Here is an 18,651-nt window from a genome sequence, read left to right on the forward strand (position 1 = left end):
TGGCAATTTTTACCGTATTATCCTTACCCGTGCCATATCAATTCCATCCAAAACAGTAGTATGGATAGTCAATCATTGAAGAAGAGCACTAGTATGCAGCAGATCACAACCGATGTTACATACACTCCAGACTCATCCCATGTGGGAGAACATACCTTTCTTTACCAAACCATACTCAAGATCAACAAATCCATACCGATTTGCAGAAACAAAATACCATTCAAATACCTAAAGTTTAAGTGTACAACATTTTCATTGTGTTTTGCTACACATATTAAGTGTTTAACAACATCAAATGTAATCGATGCTACAAATAATTCAAAAACGCCCCATCGGGGAGATCAAATCCTTCCTACTAATCCATAGTGAAGACAAGCAAGAGCATACAGTTTTACTGAAAAGAAACCTCATCCCAACCTCATTAGATTCCACCAACGATTTTTTGCTTGGGGCCATGCTTCGTAGCCCTCAGGTGTAGCTTGAAGAAGGTATTAGTGAATGTAATATACACAGTGAGAAAACACACACACACACACTTTCTGCGGAATGAAGAACTAAGTGAGCCAATGGCTCACCTTTATAAAGCTTCTCATCTGCATCGGATCGTCTCCAGCGCATTCGGCCTATAATTGGAGGAATGTCAAGTAGCTTCAGAAGGGCTTTAACTCGCCGCGGGTGTAGCGCAGTATCCAGGCCATCCATCTTCCCAAATAGCATGCGCCAGAGCCAGGATAGCAAGGCATGTTGAACAACCCACGTGCATTCAACCAGGAAGACTCGTCGAGAGTCCCCACTCCCACAAGTTACATCAAAAGCCCATTATGTGAAAGGCCTATAATGCAAAAGATTTTTATTTTCAAGTTCATCCAATTAGGAGATAATTCTCAAAAAGGTCTTTTTTCTTGGGGTACTTATTAGAGGGGAGGTCCTATTTCCCACATAGCACAAGCTACAGAGATTGATTATCATTGGCAGAGCTAGATACAGAGTAAGGGAGAGAATCCAAAAAGGGGAAAGGGAGTCAAACTCGGTCAGAGGTAATTTAAAGGTAAAGAGTTAATTCAGTATAAATAGTCTAACAAAGCTCTAGCAGGATGCAGAAAGAGAGAGAGAGAGAGAGAGAGAGAGAGAGAGAGAGAGAGAGAGAGAGAGAGAGAAGAGAGAGAGAGAGAGAGAGAGAGAGAGAGAGAGAGACCCACCCTTACCTAGGGAAGGCCTACCATCTGGTGAGGGGGGTCATCACTAGGTGGTGAGACCTCCCATACAACCAGTGTACTAGTGAGAGAGTTCTAGAAGTTCAATAACTTTCCCTTTTTTCGCCAAACATAGTGTCCAAGGGTTTTTATTAAGGAATTTCCTAATAGTGCTAAGCAGTGCTTTTGCAGCAAACCCATTAGCAACATACTTCTTTATCAGATGACATATTGCCCGAAATGCAATGAACGAATCTGAGGATGAGTACATAATAAGATAAATCATGCCCAGACAAGTTTTTATTGCTACATATAAGGACGGTTACTCTTCTTCCTGACAAATTCCACCAAGCCAAGGTGCAACTTGTCTCTTTTCCAAGAAAATTCCGTGATATAATTTCCTGTTTAGTTGAGAACAAAGTGATAGCTCCAGATTGAGAAAAACTATTTTAGTAACCATATACTCGTTGTCCACCTTCAGGCATTCCATGAAGGTAGGTTCAATCTTAAGCGTAATGGGATAGATTTCTGGCAAGCATGGCTTAAAACCAGGATTATTCAGACTTAACAAATCATCCATATATCTATAGGTATGTTTAAACAGTGTTAGATTAATGGGAGTATCAGTTGTCTCGCACTGTTTAAGAATCCATTTATACTCAAAGAAAGCTAGGTAGAGATTGCACATAATAGGTGAACATGAGAAGCCCATAGGGATCCCATGTATTTGTTGAAAGCATTGTTCCCCTAGTCTGACGAAGCAATTCCAAAAAATCCATTCAATAATATCCATTAGATTGTACAGATCATAGTGAGTAGGTGGCCCTTTTTGTGTGTTTTTTACCCATCTAGGGCTACGAGCCAAAGAAATACTGTGTTGTCCCATCTCATTTCTTTTTCTAAACACCAACGTACTGATTTGTTGTAGAACTGTGAGTAGTCCAGAGGGCCCAAACAGTGATATGTTTTCATAACATTGCGTAATATCAGCTGTAAACATCGAGAAAATGTATTGTGGGAGATTAATAAATACCTCCGTTGAGTTTTTCACGAGCCAGAAGTTATTTGCTACAAGGCCAGTGAAAGTCTTAACTGCCACAAACTTTTCCTCACAAATGGTATAAAAGTCAGTGAGAATCAGATTGAGGCAGGCTGTGATTATATGTGTAGCATGTAACATGACACGGTTGGAGGCATCCCAAATCCACCTAAACTTGTGTTTGTGACTCTTATATGTGGGAAAGAGTATAGGAATTTTTGAACTTTGAGTACATAGTTTAAAGTACCTTAAGGAAGAGTCCAAGTATTGGATGGTGTCTTCCGGACACATTTCTGAAAGCAAAAATTCTGGTCCTTGAAGTCTAGACTGAGCCATTATTCTGGCTAAGTGTTTACAAATAAACGTTGGTATATGAGGGGCTTTGTCAAGTCCCACCACAAACCAATCCTTTTTTAGTTTATGGATCATCGAGGATAATGAGGGAGAAAGCCATGTAGCCTCCTGGCTAATCCATGCATGTGGGATTGATTCGACACACGTTTGAAAGTAAGATGTTGAAAAGTTAGCCAGTCTAGCATGTTATAGACTATCTAACTTTAACTACTTGACTATGTCAGTCAAGCAAGTAAGCAGTGCGGCAAGAGCCAAGTGCGAATTTAGTGGTTGGAGCGGGATATGATTCAAAACTTTGCTCAATAGATCCTTGATACCTTTTGACTGAATAAGCGACAGATCTGTAGTACATACGTGTTGTCCAAAATCATGGAAGTCAGAACAATAGTTCACAAAAAGTGAGCATATACATGTTGGTTTTGTGTTTGCAGTAAGAAATTCTGTAGAATAAATATAATTCTTTAGGGGAGGATCAAAGGTCCAACCAAAAGTCCAAGGGTGGAGAGGTCAAGAGCAGTAGAGATAGGGACAATCTGAAAAAATATATCTCAATGTTAGTAAGATCTAAAAAAGAGGAGTTGGTGGGTCTTCCATCCTAAAACCAACCAAGACCAAAGTCATAATGGTTGTGTGGAAGCCCCCTTATCCTAGAAAATCCAGTTTTCAGGCTGCATCTCCTAAGGATAACAATCCTGTAGACCACCCATGTGTTTAGGGAGAGAGAGTTAATCTATTTACAATATACATAACACATGAGACAAATTTCAAAGACCTATGTCTACAGTCTATAGTACAAAATCATGTATTCTTTTCGACTGTGTATCCAAAAAAATACATCACAGTATCAGGCCATATTAGGGAAAGAAGGTCCTGATTTAGTATTTAAAGTAAGAGTGTACAACATCACATCTCCTCAAAACAGCAGCCAAGGAAAGGACACCCTTACCTACATCCAAAGTAAGAAAACAACTTTTCGGTAGTTTTCAGACCGCATAGCAGGTAACTGGGGTGACCTAGTTGTCATCCATGTCACCCTGGTACTATCTTAAGAACCTGATCAAGCTGTACAAATGGAAGTAATGTGCAACAGTTTTCTCGATTTATAGAAACAAAAAATTTTTAGAGTGTTAGGTCTAAAAGGTTTTACATCATATATTTTAATGCCAAGTAAAAGTTTTTTATCTTTAATATGAATTTAGGTTAAAAAATAATGGACAGTGTCAAAGTTTCCAATAGTATTCCGCCCATTCTCTAGGGCCATCCAAAACCGGTCGCCAAATGGTATCATTGACTGGCATACATTTTCAACAGCCATCACAGAGCTGCCAGCATGTTTACCTTCAAAAGTCCGAGAAGGCCCGTACCCAAAAAAAAGCTTTGTTGAGAATCTTTTGTTACATTAGTAGTTAAGTCGAACCATATACCGAGCCAAAACCTCAAAAAGAGAAACAGTATAAGAAGCCATTGCCAATACTCATACCCAATTGGTTATTCTCACCCAATACTCATACCCAATTGGTTATTCTCACCTCCAGTTGTCTTAATGTCCCAAAAGAAACCGTTTATTTTCCTACCAACCTGTTTTAAACAGCAGAAATCACATTATGTGAACCAGTCCAGTTATCTGTGCACATCGTTAGAGATAAATACCAAATCCCTTCAAAAGGCAGCAACCCATAACAGCCAGTAGGATCAGCCCATGGCATTGGCAAGATGCCCCGGCTCCTCTAATCCTTGCAAGTCGGTGTTTACACAAGAGAAAGCACATAGATCAGTATTATGAGAAAAATACCATATTGGTTTTAGTCTTCATTTGCCGATATTGTAATCAGCCAGCCAGATTACGTATATATCCCCAACACCCACAAGCAATACGTGAGGCTATTGCCGTATCACACTGTTATTCTATCAACTATATGAACGGCTCCGGTCATAAATCCGGACCCATACGACAGATAGTAACTGTACATAAAGCATACGAAAAAATATATATGCAAGCTACTGGATATCTTCCTCCAAATACCCTCCGAAGCCATAATGCCTGTAAACGAAGTAAAAAAGTTATGAGATATCAACAACCAATATAACCTACAAAAACTCATAGACTATACAGTATGCTACCTATGGGATAAATACGGCCAGCAGCACCCGAAGCCAGCAGATTGCTCTAAACAAAATCAAACTTTATGTCAGCAATACCCACGGTCCAGGCTATCATAAACAACCTAGAAATAACCCCAAACAGTCCATAGTCCTTCTCAATATCCATGCTAGCAGATGTTGTAGCATAATTTAACCCATGGTCCTAAAGAAGAGAGTCCATTATCTCAGCCTGTACATAGCAATGGAAAATAGTTTGTGCAGATTTTAATCAATGCCTTAGTAAATGTCAGATAAATTACCAAGGGGCTATGTCAGTGCCTGTCATCTCAATTTAGACGGCACCACCAATGTGAGTAGAAACCAATTGCTTCCATTAACACAGCCAAGGTCAGATAGCCAAGGTCAGTTAGAGAACAGCCATTCTCCCTCACACCCTAATCAAGTCCCAGTTCTAGTAGTCAAGCCACTCTTCCATAGAGTAAAGTGACTCAGGTAATTTCCCAGGTGAGCTTAGAAAATGTGTTTCACATCAGGAATTGCTGGTAATTCCTCATAGATAGAGCACTAGCAGTATCTTGAAAAAATCATAAAATACAAATAGAGTGTCAATTTGCCAGACCAAAGACTTACAAATCATAAAGGTATTGCTCTGAATCAGAGTTTTGAGCATCAAATTGCAGGCTTATAAGCAATCAGTCCAACAACCAAAAGCAATTGATATGTTAATATTAGGTCACTCTGCAGTAGCATTCGATAAATAATGGAGTCATCCGAGAGGTAGAAACCATATGGAGCAGTATACGACTGTCTAGAGCTAGTAAAGGTATAGTACCCATAATGGGAGATAGGTCATATCCACAGCTAGAAGTATCAATCCACACCAAAAAACCAAAAAACCAAAAAACCAAAGAATAGTCGTACAGCATACTGTGCACAAATATCTGGTAGCATCGTTTATCCTACCTGCACAAGAAGGTAGATTGGTTTTGCTTCATAACCAGATTAGACCAATTATGGTTAGCAAAAGAACTTTCATCAACAGCCAGTAACACTTGAAGCATCCAAATAGATCTCTATAATATCGACATATATGTCATACAAAGTCCCCTAGTCCAGGCTGAAAGGAACCCTTAGATCCAACCATAAAACAGTCCCCAGTAACCCAAAGAGTCCATGCTAGCAGACGGTATACCATACTATGACCTGAGGTCCAAAGGATAGCATATAAATGATGCATTTCCTGCAAATAGTATACCACAACATAATCAACAGGCTCCGACATTATCACATTCCCACTACCTGTAACCAAGAGTAGCCAATATTCTCATGCAAAACCGTATATCGTTGCCAGCATAGTTTGGCAATTTTTACCGTATTATCCTTACCCGGGCCATATCAATTCCATATAAAACAATAGTATGGATAGTCAATCATCGAAGAAGAGCACTAGTATGCAGCAGATCGCAACCGATGTTACATACACTCCAGACTCATCCCATGTGGGAAAACATACCTTTCTTTACCAAACCATACTCAAGATCAACAAATCCATACCGATTTGCAGAAACAAAATACCATTCAGATACCTAAAGTATAAGTGTACAATGTTTTCATTGTGTTTTTCTACACATATTAAGTGTTTAACAACATCAAATGTAATCGATGCTACAGATAATTCAAAAACGCCCCATCGGAGAGATCAAATCCTTCCTACTAATCCATAGTGAAGACAAGCAAGAGCATATAGTTTTGCTGAAAAGAAAACTCATCCCAACCTCATTAGATTCCACCAACGATTTTTTGCTTGGGGCCATGCTTTGTAGCCCTCAGGTGTAGCTTGAAGAAGGTATTAGTGAATGTAATATACACAGTGAGAAAACGCCCCATCGGGGAGATCAAATCCTTCCTACTAATCCATAGTGAAGACAAGCAAGAGCATATAGTTTTGCTGAAAAGAAACCTCATCCCAACCTCATTAGATTCCACCAACGATTTTTTGCTTGGGGCCATGCTTCGTAGCCCTCAGGTGTAGCTTGAAGAAGGTATTAGTGAATGTAATATACACAGTGAGAAAACACACACACACACTTTCTGCGGAATGAAGAACTAAGTGAGCCAATGGCTCACCTTTATAAAGCTTCTCATCTGCATCGGATCGTCTCCAGCGCATTCGGCCTATAATTGGAGGAATGTCAAGTAGCTGTAGAAGGGCTTTAACTCGCCGCGGGTGAAGCGCAGTATCCAGGCCATTCATCTCCGCAAATAGCACGCGCCAGAGCCAGGATAGTAAGGCATGTTGAACAACCCACGTGCATTCAACCAGGAAGACTCGTCGACAGTCCCCACTCCCACAAGTTACATCAAAAGCCCATTATGTGAAAGGCCTATAATGCAAAAGATTTTTATTTTCAAGTTCATCCAATTAGGATATAGTTCTCACAAAGGTCTTTTTTCCTGGGGTACTTATTAGAGGGTAGGTCCTATTTCCCACATAGCACAAGCTACAGAGCTCGATTATCATTGGCAGAGCGAGATAAAGAGTAAGAGAGAGAATCCAAAAAGGGGAAAGGGAGTCAAACTTGGTCAGAGGTAATTTAAAGGTAAAGAGTTAATTCAGTATAAATAGTCTAACAAAGCTGTAGCAGGATGCAGAGAGAGAGAGAGAGAGAGAGAGAGAGAGAGAGAGAGAGAGAGAGAGAGAGAGAGAGAGAGAGAGAGAGAGAGAGAGAGAGAGAGAGAGAGAGAGAGAGATATTCACTCATCTGTTGTTTGTAAGACAAACAAAGAGGTGCTTCCATACCCTTTCTCTAGTATGCACCTCCATGTGGCAAAAGCTCCTCACCTTGGCTTGCTTATTGTTCGGCATGACTTTCACATGCTTCATTCGTATTCGTACACAAAACCAAATATATTCATTACCTAATCGCTCTCTCATACCTAAGGATCCCACTAGATTCCAGTTAATGAGTAAAGCATTGCTAGGCATGTCTCGAATAGCTCTTCCCTAGCAATCTTCTCCCAATTTCTCTCATTGTCCCTCCCCCCCGCCAGTTTAGCGGTCTCTAGGCCAAGGGCAATATAGAGAGAGGTTTGGAGGAGAAGATCATGCTTTAGTTACCATTGGCCTTTCAGTTTAAATTTAAAAATATCTAATAGTTTGACTATGAACAAGGATTTTGCTAAGAATGTAGGCAAGGTTCGGCCCACAGGCTGAAGGCGAACATGTTGGTTGAAGGTGGGTAAGAGAAGGCCCCATGACGAGGTAGAGACATATAGAGGCTTATGGACGTCATGTGCTATTGCACCGGCATCTTCTACTTCCATCTTAGCCTTATCATCGTTATTGCATCAATGGCATTCTTGAAGGCCCGCTCTTGTCTGCTTTGATCAACACACACTTTGATTGACTATGGATTTTGTGCTACTGATGTGCGCAGTTGCAGAGTGAAGAATGCGGCGGCTAAAGCATCCTCCAATCTGCTATCTGTTGCTAGCAAAAAGACAAAATCCCCCCCCCCCCCCCCTTTCCCCCCCAAAAAAAAAGAACACCCAACCCCATTGATCCCTACACCATCTCCGCACTCTCCTTTTTGTAACCTCTCATCCAATCCAATAGCTAATTATGTCGGCCTTCATCTACACGCTTGCTATATTTTGAGAGGGAGACAACCTTAGTTTTGGTAAAGTATCCACATTATCACTATCAACAAATAAGCTGAATTTTTCATTTAAAATGAAGTAGAGGACCCTACTTGTGCTTTCCGTGCAAAACTAGTTCAATTGATCTAGAGGATCCTGCTAGACCTTGCTTTAGGACATTGGCAAACTGTTTTTTGTCTTTGACTAAATGAATTTAATACATCGACCTCCTCTTCCAATTTTCTTTACACACTTGCTTTGTTTAAAGAAAATAGATTACTTACTATTGTAGGTTCTCCCGCCCCCCTTTTCACATAAAACCCTCCAACTTAACCTCCTCACCCACCTACACCTCACCTTCTCTGCGTAGCTTGCGCCTTTGCATGCCTACCACAACGTGCCTCTACCCATCTTTGTGTCTCTTATGTCGATCTCTATGTTTCTATGCACCTCTCCTCCACACACACACACACACACACACAATGCACATAGGACCATAGATGCCTCTATCTCTCTATGCGCTTCTAATTGGCACATACACGTCACATCTCTTGGAGCTTTCAAGACTTGTGGACAACGAGAGAGAGAGAGAGAGAGAGAGAGAGAGAGAGAGAGAGAGAGAGAGAGAGAGAGAGAGAGAGAGAGCATGTCGCTCATCTGCTGTTTGCAAGACAAACGAAGGGGAGCTTCCATACCCCTGCTCTAGTTTGCACCTCCATGTGGCAAAAGCCCCACTCACCCACCTTTCTTGCTCCTCACCCTAGCTAGCTTCCTATTCGACATGACTTTCACGTGCTTCATTCTTATTGGTAGAAAAAACCAAGTATCTTCATTACCTAATCGCTCTCTCGTACCTAAGGGATCCCCCTAGATTCCACTTAACGAGTAAAGCATCGCTAGGCATGTCTCCAATAGCTCTTCCCTAGCAATCTTCTCACAATTTCTCTCATTGTCAACATCCCCCCCCCCCCCCCTCTTTTGGTCTAAGAAGAGTGCAGAGTCAACCAGCCTTTGCTCACTCATTGTTGCAAATTCATCTGCCTTGCATATTTGAGCTCACGATCGCCAACGCTTGGGGCCGAAACCCCACCGTCATCGCTAAGAGCGCCTAGTTCTCTCTGTTTTGGTATTCGGGCTTTGCATTCCTCTTCTTTGTTTCTACTACGAGTTTTTGCCCAAGTATTTTTGTAGTAGGTGTATTCTTGTCATCACCATCGGCCTTGCCCTCATCCTTGACGTCTCTAGCTTTAGCTTCTCAGCCTCTATTAGGTGAGAGCGCCTAGTCCTCTTTGTTCCGGTATTGCATTCCTCTTCTTTGTTTCTAATACGAGTTTTTGCCCAGTGTTTTTGTAGTAGGTGTATTCTTGTCTTCACCATGGGCCTTGCCCTCACCCCCTCTAGTAGAGCCGCCCTCTACTTATGACATCTCCTCTCTTTTATTCCTTAAGGTCTCCTATCTCGTCCGGGTATACACTATGCCCACTATGTGATCTAGTGCAAGATCATCTAGCTTCGCCATGCAGACGGAATCTCGCTTAAAAACAAGATGTCCAAGAGACGATGGCACTGTCGGAGGAGAAACAGAATTATCGCGCAAGAAAGCACTAAAGAGGAAGAGACTGAGGGTCTTCTGCTACAGCATGCCATAGAAGATGAGAAATGAGCATCAGACGATAATCAAGGCCACATTCTTGCAGCAAAACATCGAATCGTTGCATTAGCAACTGCCAACAAACGTTTTCTAGAGATGGCTCGCCTTGAAATCACGATGACTAGCTTGGACAAAACGCCCAAACTCCGCAGACAACGAATGGAGAACATGGAAGAGCTTAGCACAATCACGACAGAAACAAATCTGCTATTAAAAGAGGACACCCTCGAGCTCTGCAGTGAAAAGGGGCAAACGGCCTGCTTCGCATCAGGAGCTGCCAAAAAATTACATATGGGGCGTATAGCGTCCCAGCTGGGAGCCCATCCCCATAGCAGAAGAGACGTGCGATGGAGGTCGCCTTTATGGAACGGTGTGTAAGAACCGCGGTTTTTTTGCGCGCGCGCACACACACACACACACACACACACACACACACACACACAGATTCGTTTTCTCTCTCAGAACCACTAGTTTTGTGTTCACAGAGCACCGCCAAGAAAGAGGTGATAAAGGTTACACAAGCAAACATGGAGAGAAAGAGAACGAGTCTTTCTTTTGTAAGCTCACTTAAAGAGTGTGCTAAGAAGAAGGATTTGTACCAAGGCAGCAGGTTACATGCTGATATTCGCAATAGTGGGTTACTTAAGACGAATGCATACTTAGGGAACATGTTGGTCACTATGTATGCCAAGTGTGGTGCACTTGTCAAGGCGCAACAAGTCTTTGACGAGCTTCCTGTGCGGGACGTCATCTCTTGGAACGCACTGATTGCAGGATATGCCCAACAGGGGCAGGGCCAGGAAGCTCTGGGCTGTTTTCAGCAGATGCGAAGCGAGGGCCTCTCTCCAGATGCAATCACTTATGCATCCATCTTGAAGGCATGTGGCTCTACGCAAGATGCTGAAATGGGCACAAAAATTCACGATGATATTGCTAGTCAGAGGCTGTTGGAAAAAGATGTTGTGCTTGGCACTGCCTTGGTTGATATGTATGCCAAATGTGGTTCACTTCAGAAAGCACAGAAAGTGCTTGAGGAGCTTTCTGTCCGGGACATCGTCTCCTGGAACGCACTGATTGCAGGATACACGCAACAGGGGCAGGGCCAGGAGGCTCTGGGATGCTTTCAGCGGATGCGAAGGGAGGGCCTTTCTCCAGATGCAATCACCTACGCGTGCATCTTGAAGGCATGTGGCTCTACGCAAGATGCTGATATGGGCACAAAAATTCACGCTGATATTGTTAATCAGAGGCTGTTGGAAAAGGATGTTGTGCTTGGCACTACCTTGGTCGATATGTATGCCAAATGCGGTGCACTTCATAAAGCACAAAAAGTGCTTGAGGAGCTTCCTGTCCGGAACATTGTCTCCTGGAATGCACTGATATCGGGATACGTGCAACAAGAGCAGGGCCAGAAAGCTTTGGGCTGTTTTCAGCGGATGCAAAGTGAGGGCCTCTCTCCAGATGCAATCACCTACGCGTACATCTTGAAGGCATGTGGCTCTATGCAAGATGCTGATATGGGCACAAAAATTCATGCTGATATTGTTAGTCAGGGGCTGTTGCCAAAAAATGTCGTGCTTGGCAACGCCTTGGTCGACATGTATGCCAAATGTGGTGCACTTCAGAAAGCACAAGAAGTGCTTGAGGAGCTTCCTCTCCGGAGCGTCGTCTCTTGGAGTGCATTGATTGCGGGACATGTGCAACAGGAGCAGGGCGAGAAAGCTTTAGGCTGTTTTCAAAGGATGCAAAGCGAGGGCCTCTCTCCAGATCCAATTACCTATGTCTGCATCTTGATGGCGTGCGGCTCTACGCAAGATGCTGATATGGGCACAAAAATTCACGACGATATTGTTAGTCAAGGGATGTTGCAAAAAGATGTCGTGCTAGGCACTGCCCTTGTTGATATGTATGTGAAATGTGGCGCATTTCAGATAGCACAGAAAGTGCTTGAGGAGCTTCCTGTCCGGAACCTTGTCTCTTGGAATGCACTGATTGTGGGATATACACAACAGGGGCACTACCAGGAAGCGCTAGGCTGTTTACAGCGGATGCAAAGCGAGGGCCTCTCTCCAGATGCAATCACTTACGCGTGCATCTTGAAGGTATGTGGCTCTACTCAAGATGCTGATATGGGCACAAAAACTCATGATGATATTGTTAGTCAGGGACTGTTGCAAAAAAATGTCGTGCTTGGCACTGCCTTGGTCGATATGTATGCCAGATGTGGTGCACTTCAGAAAGCACAAAAAGTGCTTGAGGAGCTTCCTGTCCGGAATGTCGTCTCTTGGAATGCATTGATTGCGGGATATGTGCAAGAGGAGCAGGGCCAGAAAGCTCTAGGCTGTTTTCAGCGGATGCAAAGTGAGGGCCTCTCTCCAGATGCAATCACCTACGCGTGCATCTTGAAGGCATGTGGCTCTATGCAAGATGCTGATATGGGCATAAAAATTCATGATGATATTGTTAGTCTGGGGAGGTTGAAAAACGATGTTGTGCTTGGCACTGCCTTGGTTGACATGTATGCGAAATGTGGTGCACTTCAGAAAGCACAAAGAGTGCTCGAGGAGCTTCCTATCCGGAACGTCATCTCTTGGAATGCACTGATTGCAGGATACGCACAACAGGAGCAAGGCCAGGAAGCTCTAGGCTGTTTTCAGCGGATGCGAAGCGAAGGTGTCTCTCCAAATGCAATCACCTACACGTGCATCTTGAAGGCATGTGGCTCTATGCAAGATGCTGATATGGGCATAAAAATTCACGATGATATTTTTAGTCAGGGGCTCTTGCAAAAAAATGTCGTGCTTGGCACTGCCTTGGTTGATATGTATGCCAAATGTGGTGCACTTCAGAAAGCACAAAAAGTGCTTGAAGAGCTTTCTGTCCGGAATGTGGACTCTTGGAATGCATTGATCGCGGGATATGCGCAACAGGGGCACTCCCAGAAGGCTCTAGGATGTTTTCAACAGATGCAAATCGAGGATCTCTCTCCAGATACAATCACCTACGCATGCATCTTGAAGGTATGTGGCTCTATGCAAGATGCTGATATGGGCATAAAAATTCATGTTGATGTCTCTAGTCAGGGGCTGTTGAGAAAAGATGTCGTGCTTGGCAATGCTCTGGTCAACATGTTTGCTAAATGTGGTGCACTTCAGAAAGCACAAAAAGTGCTCGAGGAGCTTCCTTTCCAGAATGTGGACTCTTGGAATGCACTGATTGCAGGATATGCTGAACAAGGGCAGGGCCAGGAAGCTTTGAGCTGTTTTCAGCGGATGCAAAGCGAGTGTGTCTCTCCAAATTCAGTCACCTATACTTTCGTCTTGAAGGCTATGCTTACATCGTGAAGGCATGTGGCATTACGCAAGACGCTGACATTCATGATGAGATTCTTAAATCAAGACAGAGAAGATCCACTTCTAAATGGTCGAATTTCCAATTCACAAAGCCCGTCACTTGAGTGCTGCCCAAATATGGATGAAACAAACACAAGGGCTAAGCCAGAAAGGGAGGATACTTTGTCAACCACATCTACAGACCCATTTGAAGTCAAGACTAGCAATGTCATGCCATGCATTGACAAAGCGGATTTCTTCGTTGCAAACTGTCCCATTTTGAGGAAACTGAATTTCATGTGGCAGAAATTACCTGTTGATGTGGTCCTTGGCCAATGCTATTTTTATCTGCTCCAAACTTACATCATGAACTTTTGGAGATACCCCTAGTGAAGGATCGTGTGGTTCCATTAATACCTTCATCTCTAACCATTGAAAGTGAAGCATCGAGGTTTTATTTCGGAACATAGCCAATTTGTGATGGGCAAGCCTAATGTCCAACAAGAAATTTCCAACAAATGTCATGCTTCCTCATCAAAGAATTCTAGAGATTTGCCTAAATTCAATATGGACAACTTGGTGGATTCCTCAGCTCCATCGGTAGCTAGGAGATTTTGGACCAAAGATATGGTCCACTCAAAAGTATTCAATTAGGTGCATGCCTTCCTATATAGCTTGGGTAGCTTAGCTTGGGGTTTGCATGCCTTGAAATAAACCTCCGGCAGCTTAGGACAAAGGTTACATTATGGCAAAATACAAGTGTGGTAAAAAGCAAAGAAACAGATTTATTAACCAAAGAACCCTTGACACACGGCGAAGCCAAGCGAAGTCTTGGTGAGGAAAGCATTGGTGCAAGATAAATAAGTAAGCGATGGTGATGAGCCTCAATGGGCTTGAAAGCTAGTTAAGATAGGAAAAAAACTCAAAGAAGTCTTTGGAAGCACAAGGATGTTATGAAGGCCAAACAAAGTTGTGGCTACCAAAACCACACCTTAGTTTCTACAAGAAGGTAGAAGGTCTTTAGTCCTCCTAAAAGAAAAATACTAAGCTTTAAAGGACTTGAACCTTAGTATTTTGAAGCTTGAGGCAATTGCGGCTACAAAAGGACCTTAGTTTGCAAGGCAGAGGGTCTTTATAGGAAAAATAGTAAGCTTCAAAGGACTTGAAGTGCTATTTTTTACCCAAGCTCTCCTTGAGACTCAAGGCTACTTTGTAGAACTCTTACAAATTGATTAACCTTATGTAAGTGATGTCACTTTCGAGCAAGTCGCATGATGTATTGCCATCACTAAATGTTGGCTATAGCATCCTATCTTAGACCATGATGACGTAGAAGAAAATATGAATGACTAAGACACCAAACCAATTCAAGCCACACCAAAAAGAGGACATTAGCGACTATGTCAAAAGGAAGTAAAGTTCACACATTAGTATCTCAACAATACCCCACTTCCAAATGACCATAAAAGATCGAAATGAATAATAGGACCTACAAAAAAAGACACACCAACATAGTTTATAGTCTTACTCTTACAAGTTCGTTGGTAGAGTTCTTATTCTCCATAAAATAAATGTGTCATCCAAGTAATCATAGATGTAGATATATACATAAATATTATGTGTGTGTGTGTGTGTGTGTGTGTGTGTGTGTGAGAGAGAGAGAGAGAGAGAGAGAGAGAGAGAGAGAGAGAGAGAATTATTGTTTGTAGGTGGAAGAGGTTCTAGGAGAAAGAGTGCAAAGATTGATTCAAAGCTTTGCTCCCAAGCAGTGGTGACATAGAGGCTCATATCTAGATGAATGTAGGAGTGGAGACTGCACAATTAATTAATTAGATACTAAATTTTGCGACCCCTAGCTAGAGCAAAGTGCAAGTGCAAATACCCACCATGATATATCTCGAGAACGTGAGCTTCCTAGGACTAATGAAGCCTTACTTATCTACTAGTACCTAGATAATGAATTAGAAGGTGCCGCGATAGAGCAAGAGAGGGCGGATATGGTTAAATTTGCATAATTGTTTGTTGCTAGGCAATCGAAGAAAGAGTTGGTTGATTTCTCAACACTGATAACAAAAGTCAAAGCCAGCAATAAAAGGACGAATAAGGTAGAGGCACCTACCTAGAAAAAGAAAGGCCATCACGTTACAAAAAGAGGGGGTGTGGTCTTTTTAATTAAGCGCATAGTGAACAATAGTTAGATCAAGAACACAGCTACAAAAAAGAGATAAAATGAGTCCCACATATACCTAAGTTTTTTTTAACTATTGGAAATATGGATGCACAAATGCACAAGAAGATGAAGGAGAAGATTGATAGCATAGAACAGAGGAAGTAGCATTATTGAGTGTGCTAAAAAAAGACAAGTGTAGCTCTAGAATCGTTGACATACATACAAGTTGGGGGGGGGGGGGGGGGGGGGGACCTCCTAGAAAGGGGAAAAAGTGTCCAAGTGGTCTTAAGTGTGTTCACATACATCACTACCATAATATGGTGACAAATCACTCGCTTGGAGTGATGTGGTGAAGATAAGCTAGCACTCATGTATAGGCAAATCCCATACACCTTTGATGGTCTTTGATGCCTTATTTTCTACTCATGTGTAAGAAGGATGCCTTACTCCAAGTTGCTTCACTTTTTTTGGTGGTTACGTTTTTGATATAGCTGAAAGTTTCTTTTCATTTGTAGATAACAAATCATAGCAAGACTCCTTTGCTCAATACAAATGCACGCTTTGAGGGATTTAGAGATAACCAGATAGTCTGGACTTTTGAAAACACAATTTGAGATATCTTAGATGGTCCTCCATTGTTTCAAAGACACTTACAATAGTAGGGCACACCCCTCATGAGGGAGCTCAAACCACCCAACCACCCCTCATTGGGTTTACAATAGTAGGGTACACCCCTTCATGAGGGCACACCCCTCATGAAGGAGCTCAAACCACCCGACCACCCCCGAGCTGTCACAAGTTGCATGCGCAATAGCAATCACAATCATGATCTCAATCATAATCATGATCACACTTACAATCATAGTCACGATCCCAATTAGATAAAAGTCTTGCTAGGAATAGGCGGTTTTGCTGTAGGGGAAAAGACTCCAAAATTAGTCCCAAAATTAGATTGCCTGTTCATGGACCAATTACCTACCAAAAACAGCCAAAGCATATGTGATGCATAAAAAAATAACATACACGAGAAGAAGATAAATGGTTGAGAACTTTTTCTTCTCAAATATTTGAAATGTTAGAAAATGGCCCTTTTCGGAGGTGTGTAACTCAAAAACAAAAAAAAAATTAGGATCACCTTGGCAGACATCAGCATGCTTGTCTTTGAAAGCGTAAAAACTTTTCAAAGATGGTCCACATGCAAAATCATGATCCTATTCTCAAATTTTAGCCTACAATTCCAAAATAGCTTTGAAAGGGTCCAAAAATACCTTAATCTATGCAACCACTCACTTTTAGAGCACCAAACGAGCATGAAAACCATAGAAACACAAAATGTTTAAACAAAAAACTTTTCCTACATTACAAAATAAAACTTTTTCTCATACGAAACTTCTTCAAATCATCACTCGAAAGTGCTCAAAACTTATCTGCAAAATAGGTGCTCAACAAGGTGAATTTTTTTGGGAAAAGTTTTTATCAAAACAAAACTTTTCCTATGGATTCTAAATATCCTAAAACATGACTTTAAACACTAATTTCTTCAAGATATATAAAAAAGAACTATCATATTGACCTATTACATTCCCTCCAAGTTAAAACAAACTTTGTTCTCAAAGTTGTCAGTGAGGAAACTCAGATCGCAAAACACTCAAATCTACCCAAAAAGCATCTTCTATGAGATAGGCATCCCATTTGACTAGAAATTCTAATATGTCCATATACTTAAGATGCTTATTTCTTTAATTCAAAACTTCTACTATGTCCATATAATTATGCCTAACTCTCTCTTGATTAGAACTTCTACTATGTCCATATACTTAAGAAGCTTAACTCTCTTACTCAAAACTAGATTGGGCTCCACTCTTAACGAGTTATCATCCTTTAGCTTAGAGTTGTCTTGCACAACATGATCAGCGTTGGGCACATAATGTTTCAACAGATATGAGAAACATATTGTACTTTATCATGTTCACACAACTCAAGCTGATACTAGATTGGTAACACGGCACTTTTATGTCCTCTTAATAACTTCCTAGAACTATTACTTGAGATGCCAAGGAGGTTCTAAAGTAGTCTATATTCACAAAGCTAGCTCATGACCTTAAAAACCTTGGAGTTTTTTGTTGCTTATGATTTCACCTTTAGAGTTGGGTTTGAATAACATTGTTAAACCTAACTCGAGCCAAAAAGCGTGTGCTATTTTTGGCCAATTTCATGAAATTGGCATTAGATCATCCTAAAACACAAGTTAGTGACCTCTAAAGTGCTAAATAGCTAGCATAGGTAGTTGTATAGGTATTTCTATGCTCTAAAAAATGGAAAGCATATATATTGAAAGCTATGGCCCATTTATGAAAAATTCCCTATGCTGATTTGCTAATAAAATTCAAACTTTGATGAGTATTTTGGAAGTGTCTTTGTAACCAAAAGGCAATTTTGAGTGTGTTTAAGGAGTTCTCAATATGTAACTCTTTAGCCTTGAGTTTTGGGGCACCTAATACCCTAAATAGCAAATAACACAAAGACAGAAATGATTTTCTATTTTACTAGAATTGGATTCATTTCTAGTTATTACCATGTTGTCTTAAAATTGCTAAATATCACTCAACAAACATGGTACATTTTAAGCTTAGATCCAAATATAAGTGTACAATTCCAATTTGGTGCCAACTTGATAGGTTTTTATGCCATATGAAAGGCCACATTGTGGAAGCCAGTTCTTTCATCCGTGCAATTTTTGTATTCATAGATGTGTTCCATATTGTCTTGGAAGACATGTTTAGATGCTTTTCGTGCTTGAACAACAAAGCAAAGAACCGAGCTGTGAATGGAAAAAATACACCACCTATGTACTTATTTCTATGTTCAAAAGATTTATTTTGGGCCTACAAAAACCATAGACTTTGTTCAAGAACTTATTGATGTTTACGGGAAGCTTTTTTCAGCTTAAGTAAAATGGGCTGCACCTAGCAAATATGCTATTTTTGGTCAAATTGAGTACTCTTGTGGCTTTGAGAGCTACAATGAAGAGTTGTGAGTGTTTCTTATTTTTCCCACATAAAGTGTGGTGCTAGCTTTGAGCTAAAATAAAGACTTCTACAAACACATGCATATGATAGGAGTATTTGTATTTTTTTCCAAACCTTGAAAGGACACTTTTATGTCCTGTT

The 18,651-nt window shown here is 41.3% G+C and overlaps 1 protein-coding gene across 1 annotated transcript; it reads left to right on the plus strand.

The window, feature by feature from the left end:
* The first annotated feature begins 9,785 nt into the window (after positions 1-9,785).
* On the plus strand, positions 9,786-14,369 carry LOC147460983 (pentatricopeptide repeat-containing protein At4g18520, chloroplastic-like). The gene is made up of 2 exons (XM_086508642.1): positions 9,786-10,349; positions 10,465-14,369. The coding sequence occupies exon 2, from the start codon at positions 10,507-10,509 to the stop codon at positions 13,321-13,323; it is 2,817 nt and encodes a 938-aa protein (XP_086364768.1). The 5' UTR covers positions 9,786-10,349; positions 10,465-10,506; the 3' UTR covers positions 13,324-14,369.
* The last annotated feature ends 4,282 nt before the right edge of the window (positions 14,370-18,651 follow it).

This window comes from Adiantum capillus-veneris, chromosome 3, assembly GCF_014529385.1.
Source record: "Adiantum capillus-veneris isolate H3 chromosome 3, ASM1452938v2, whole genome shotgun sequence".
Lineage (NCBI taxonomy): Eukaryota > Viridiplantae > Streptophyta > Polypodiopsida > Polypodiales > Pteridaceae > Adiantum > Adiantum capillus-veneris.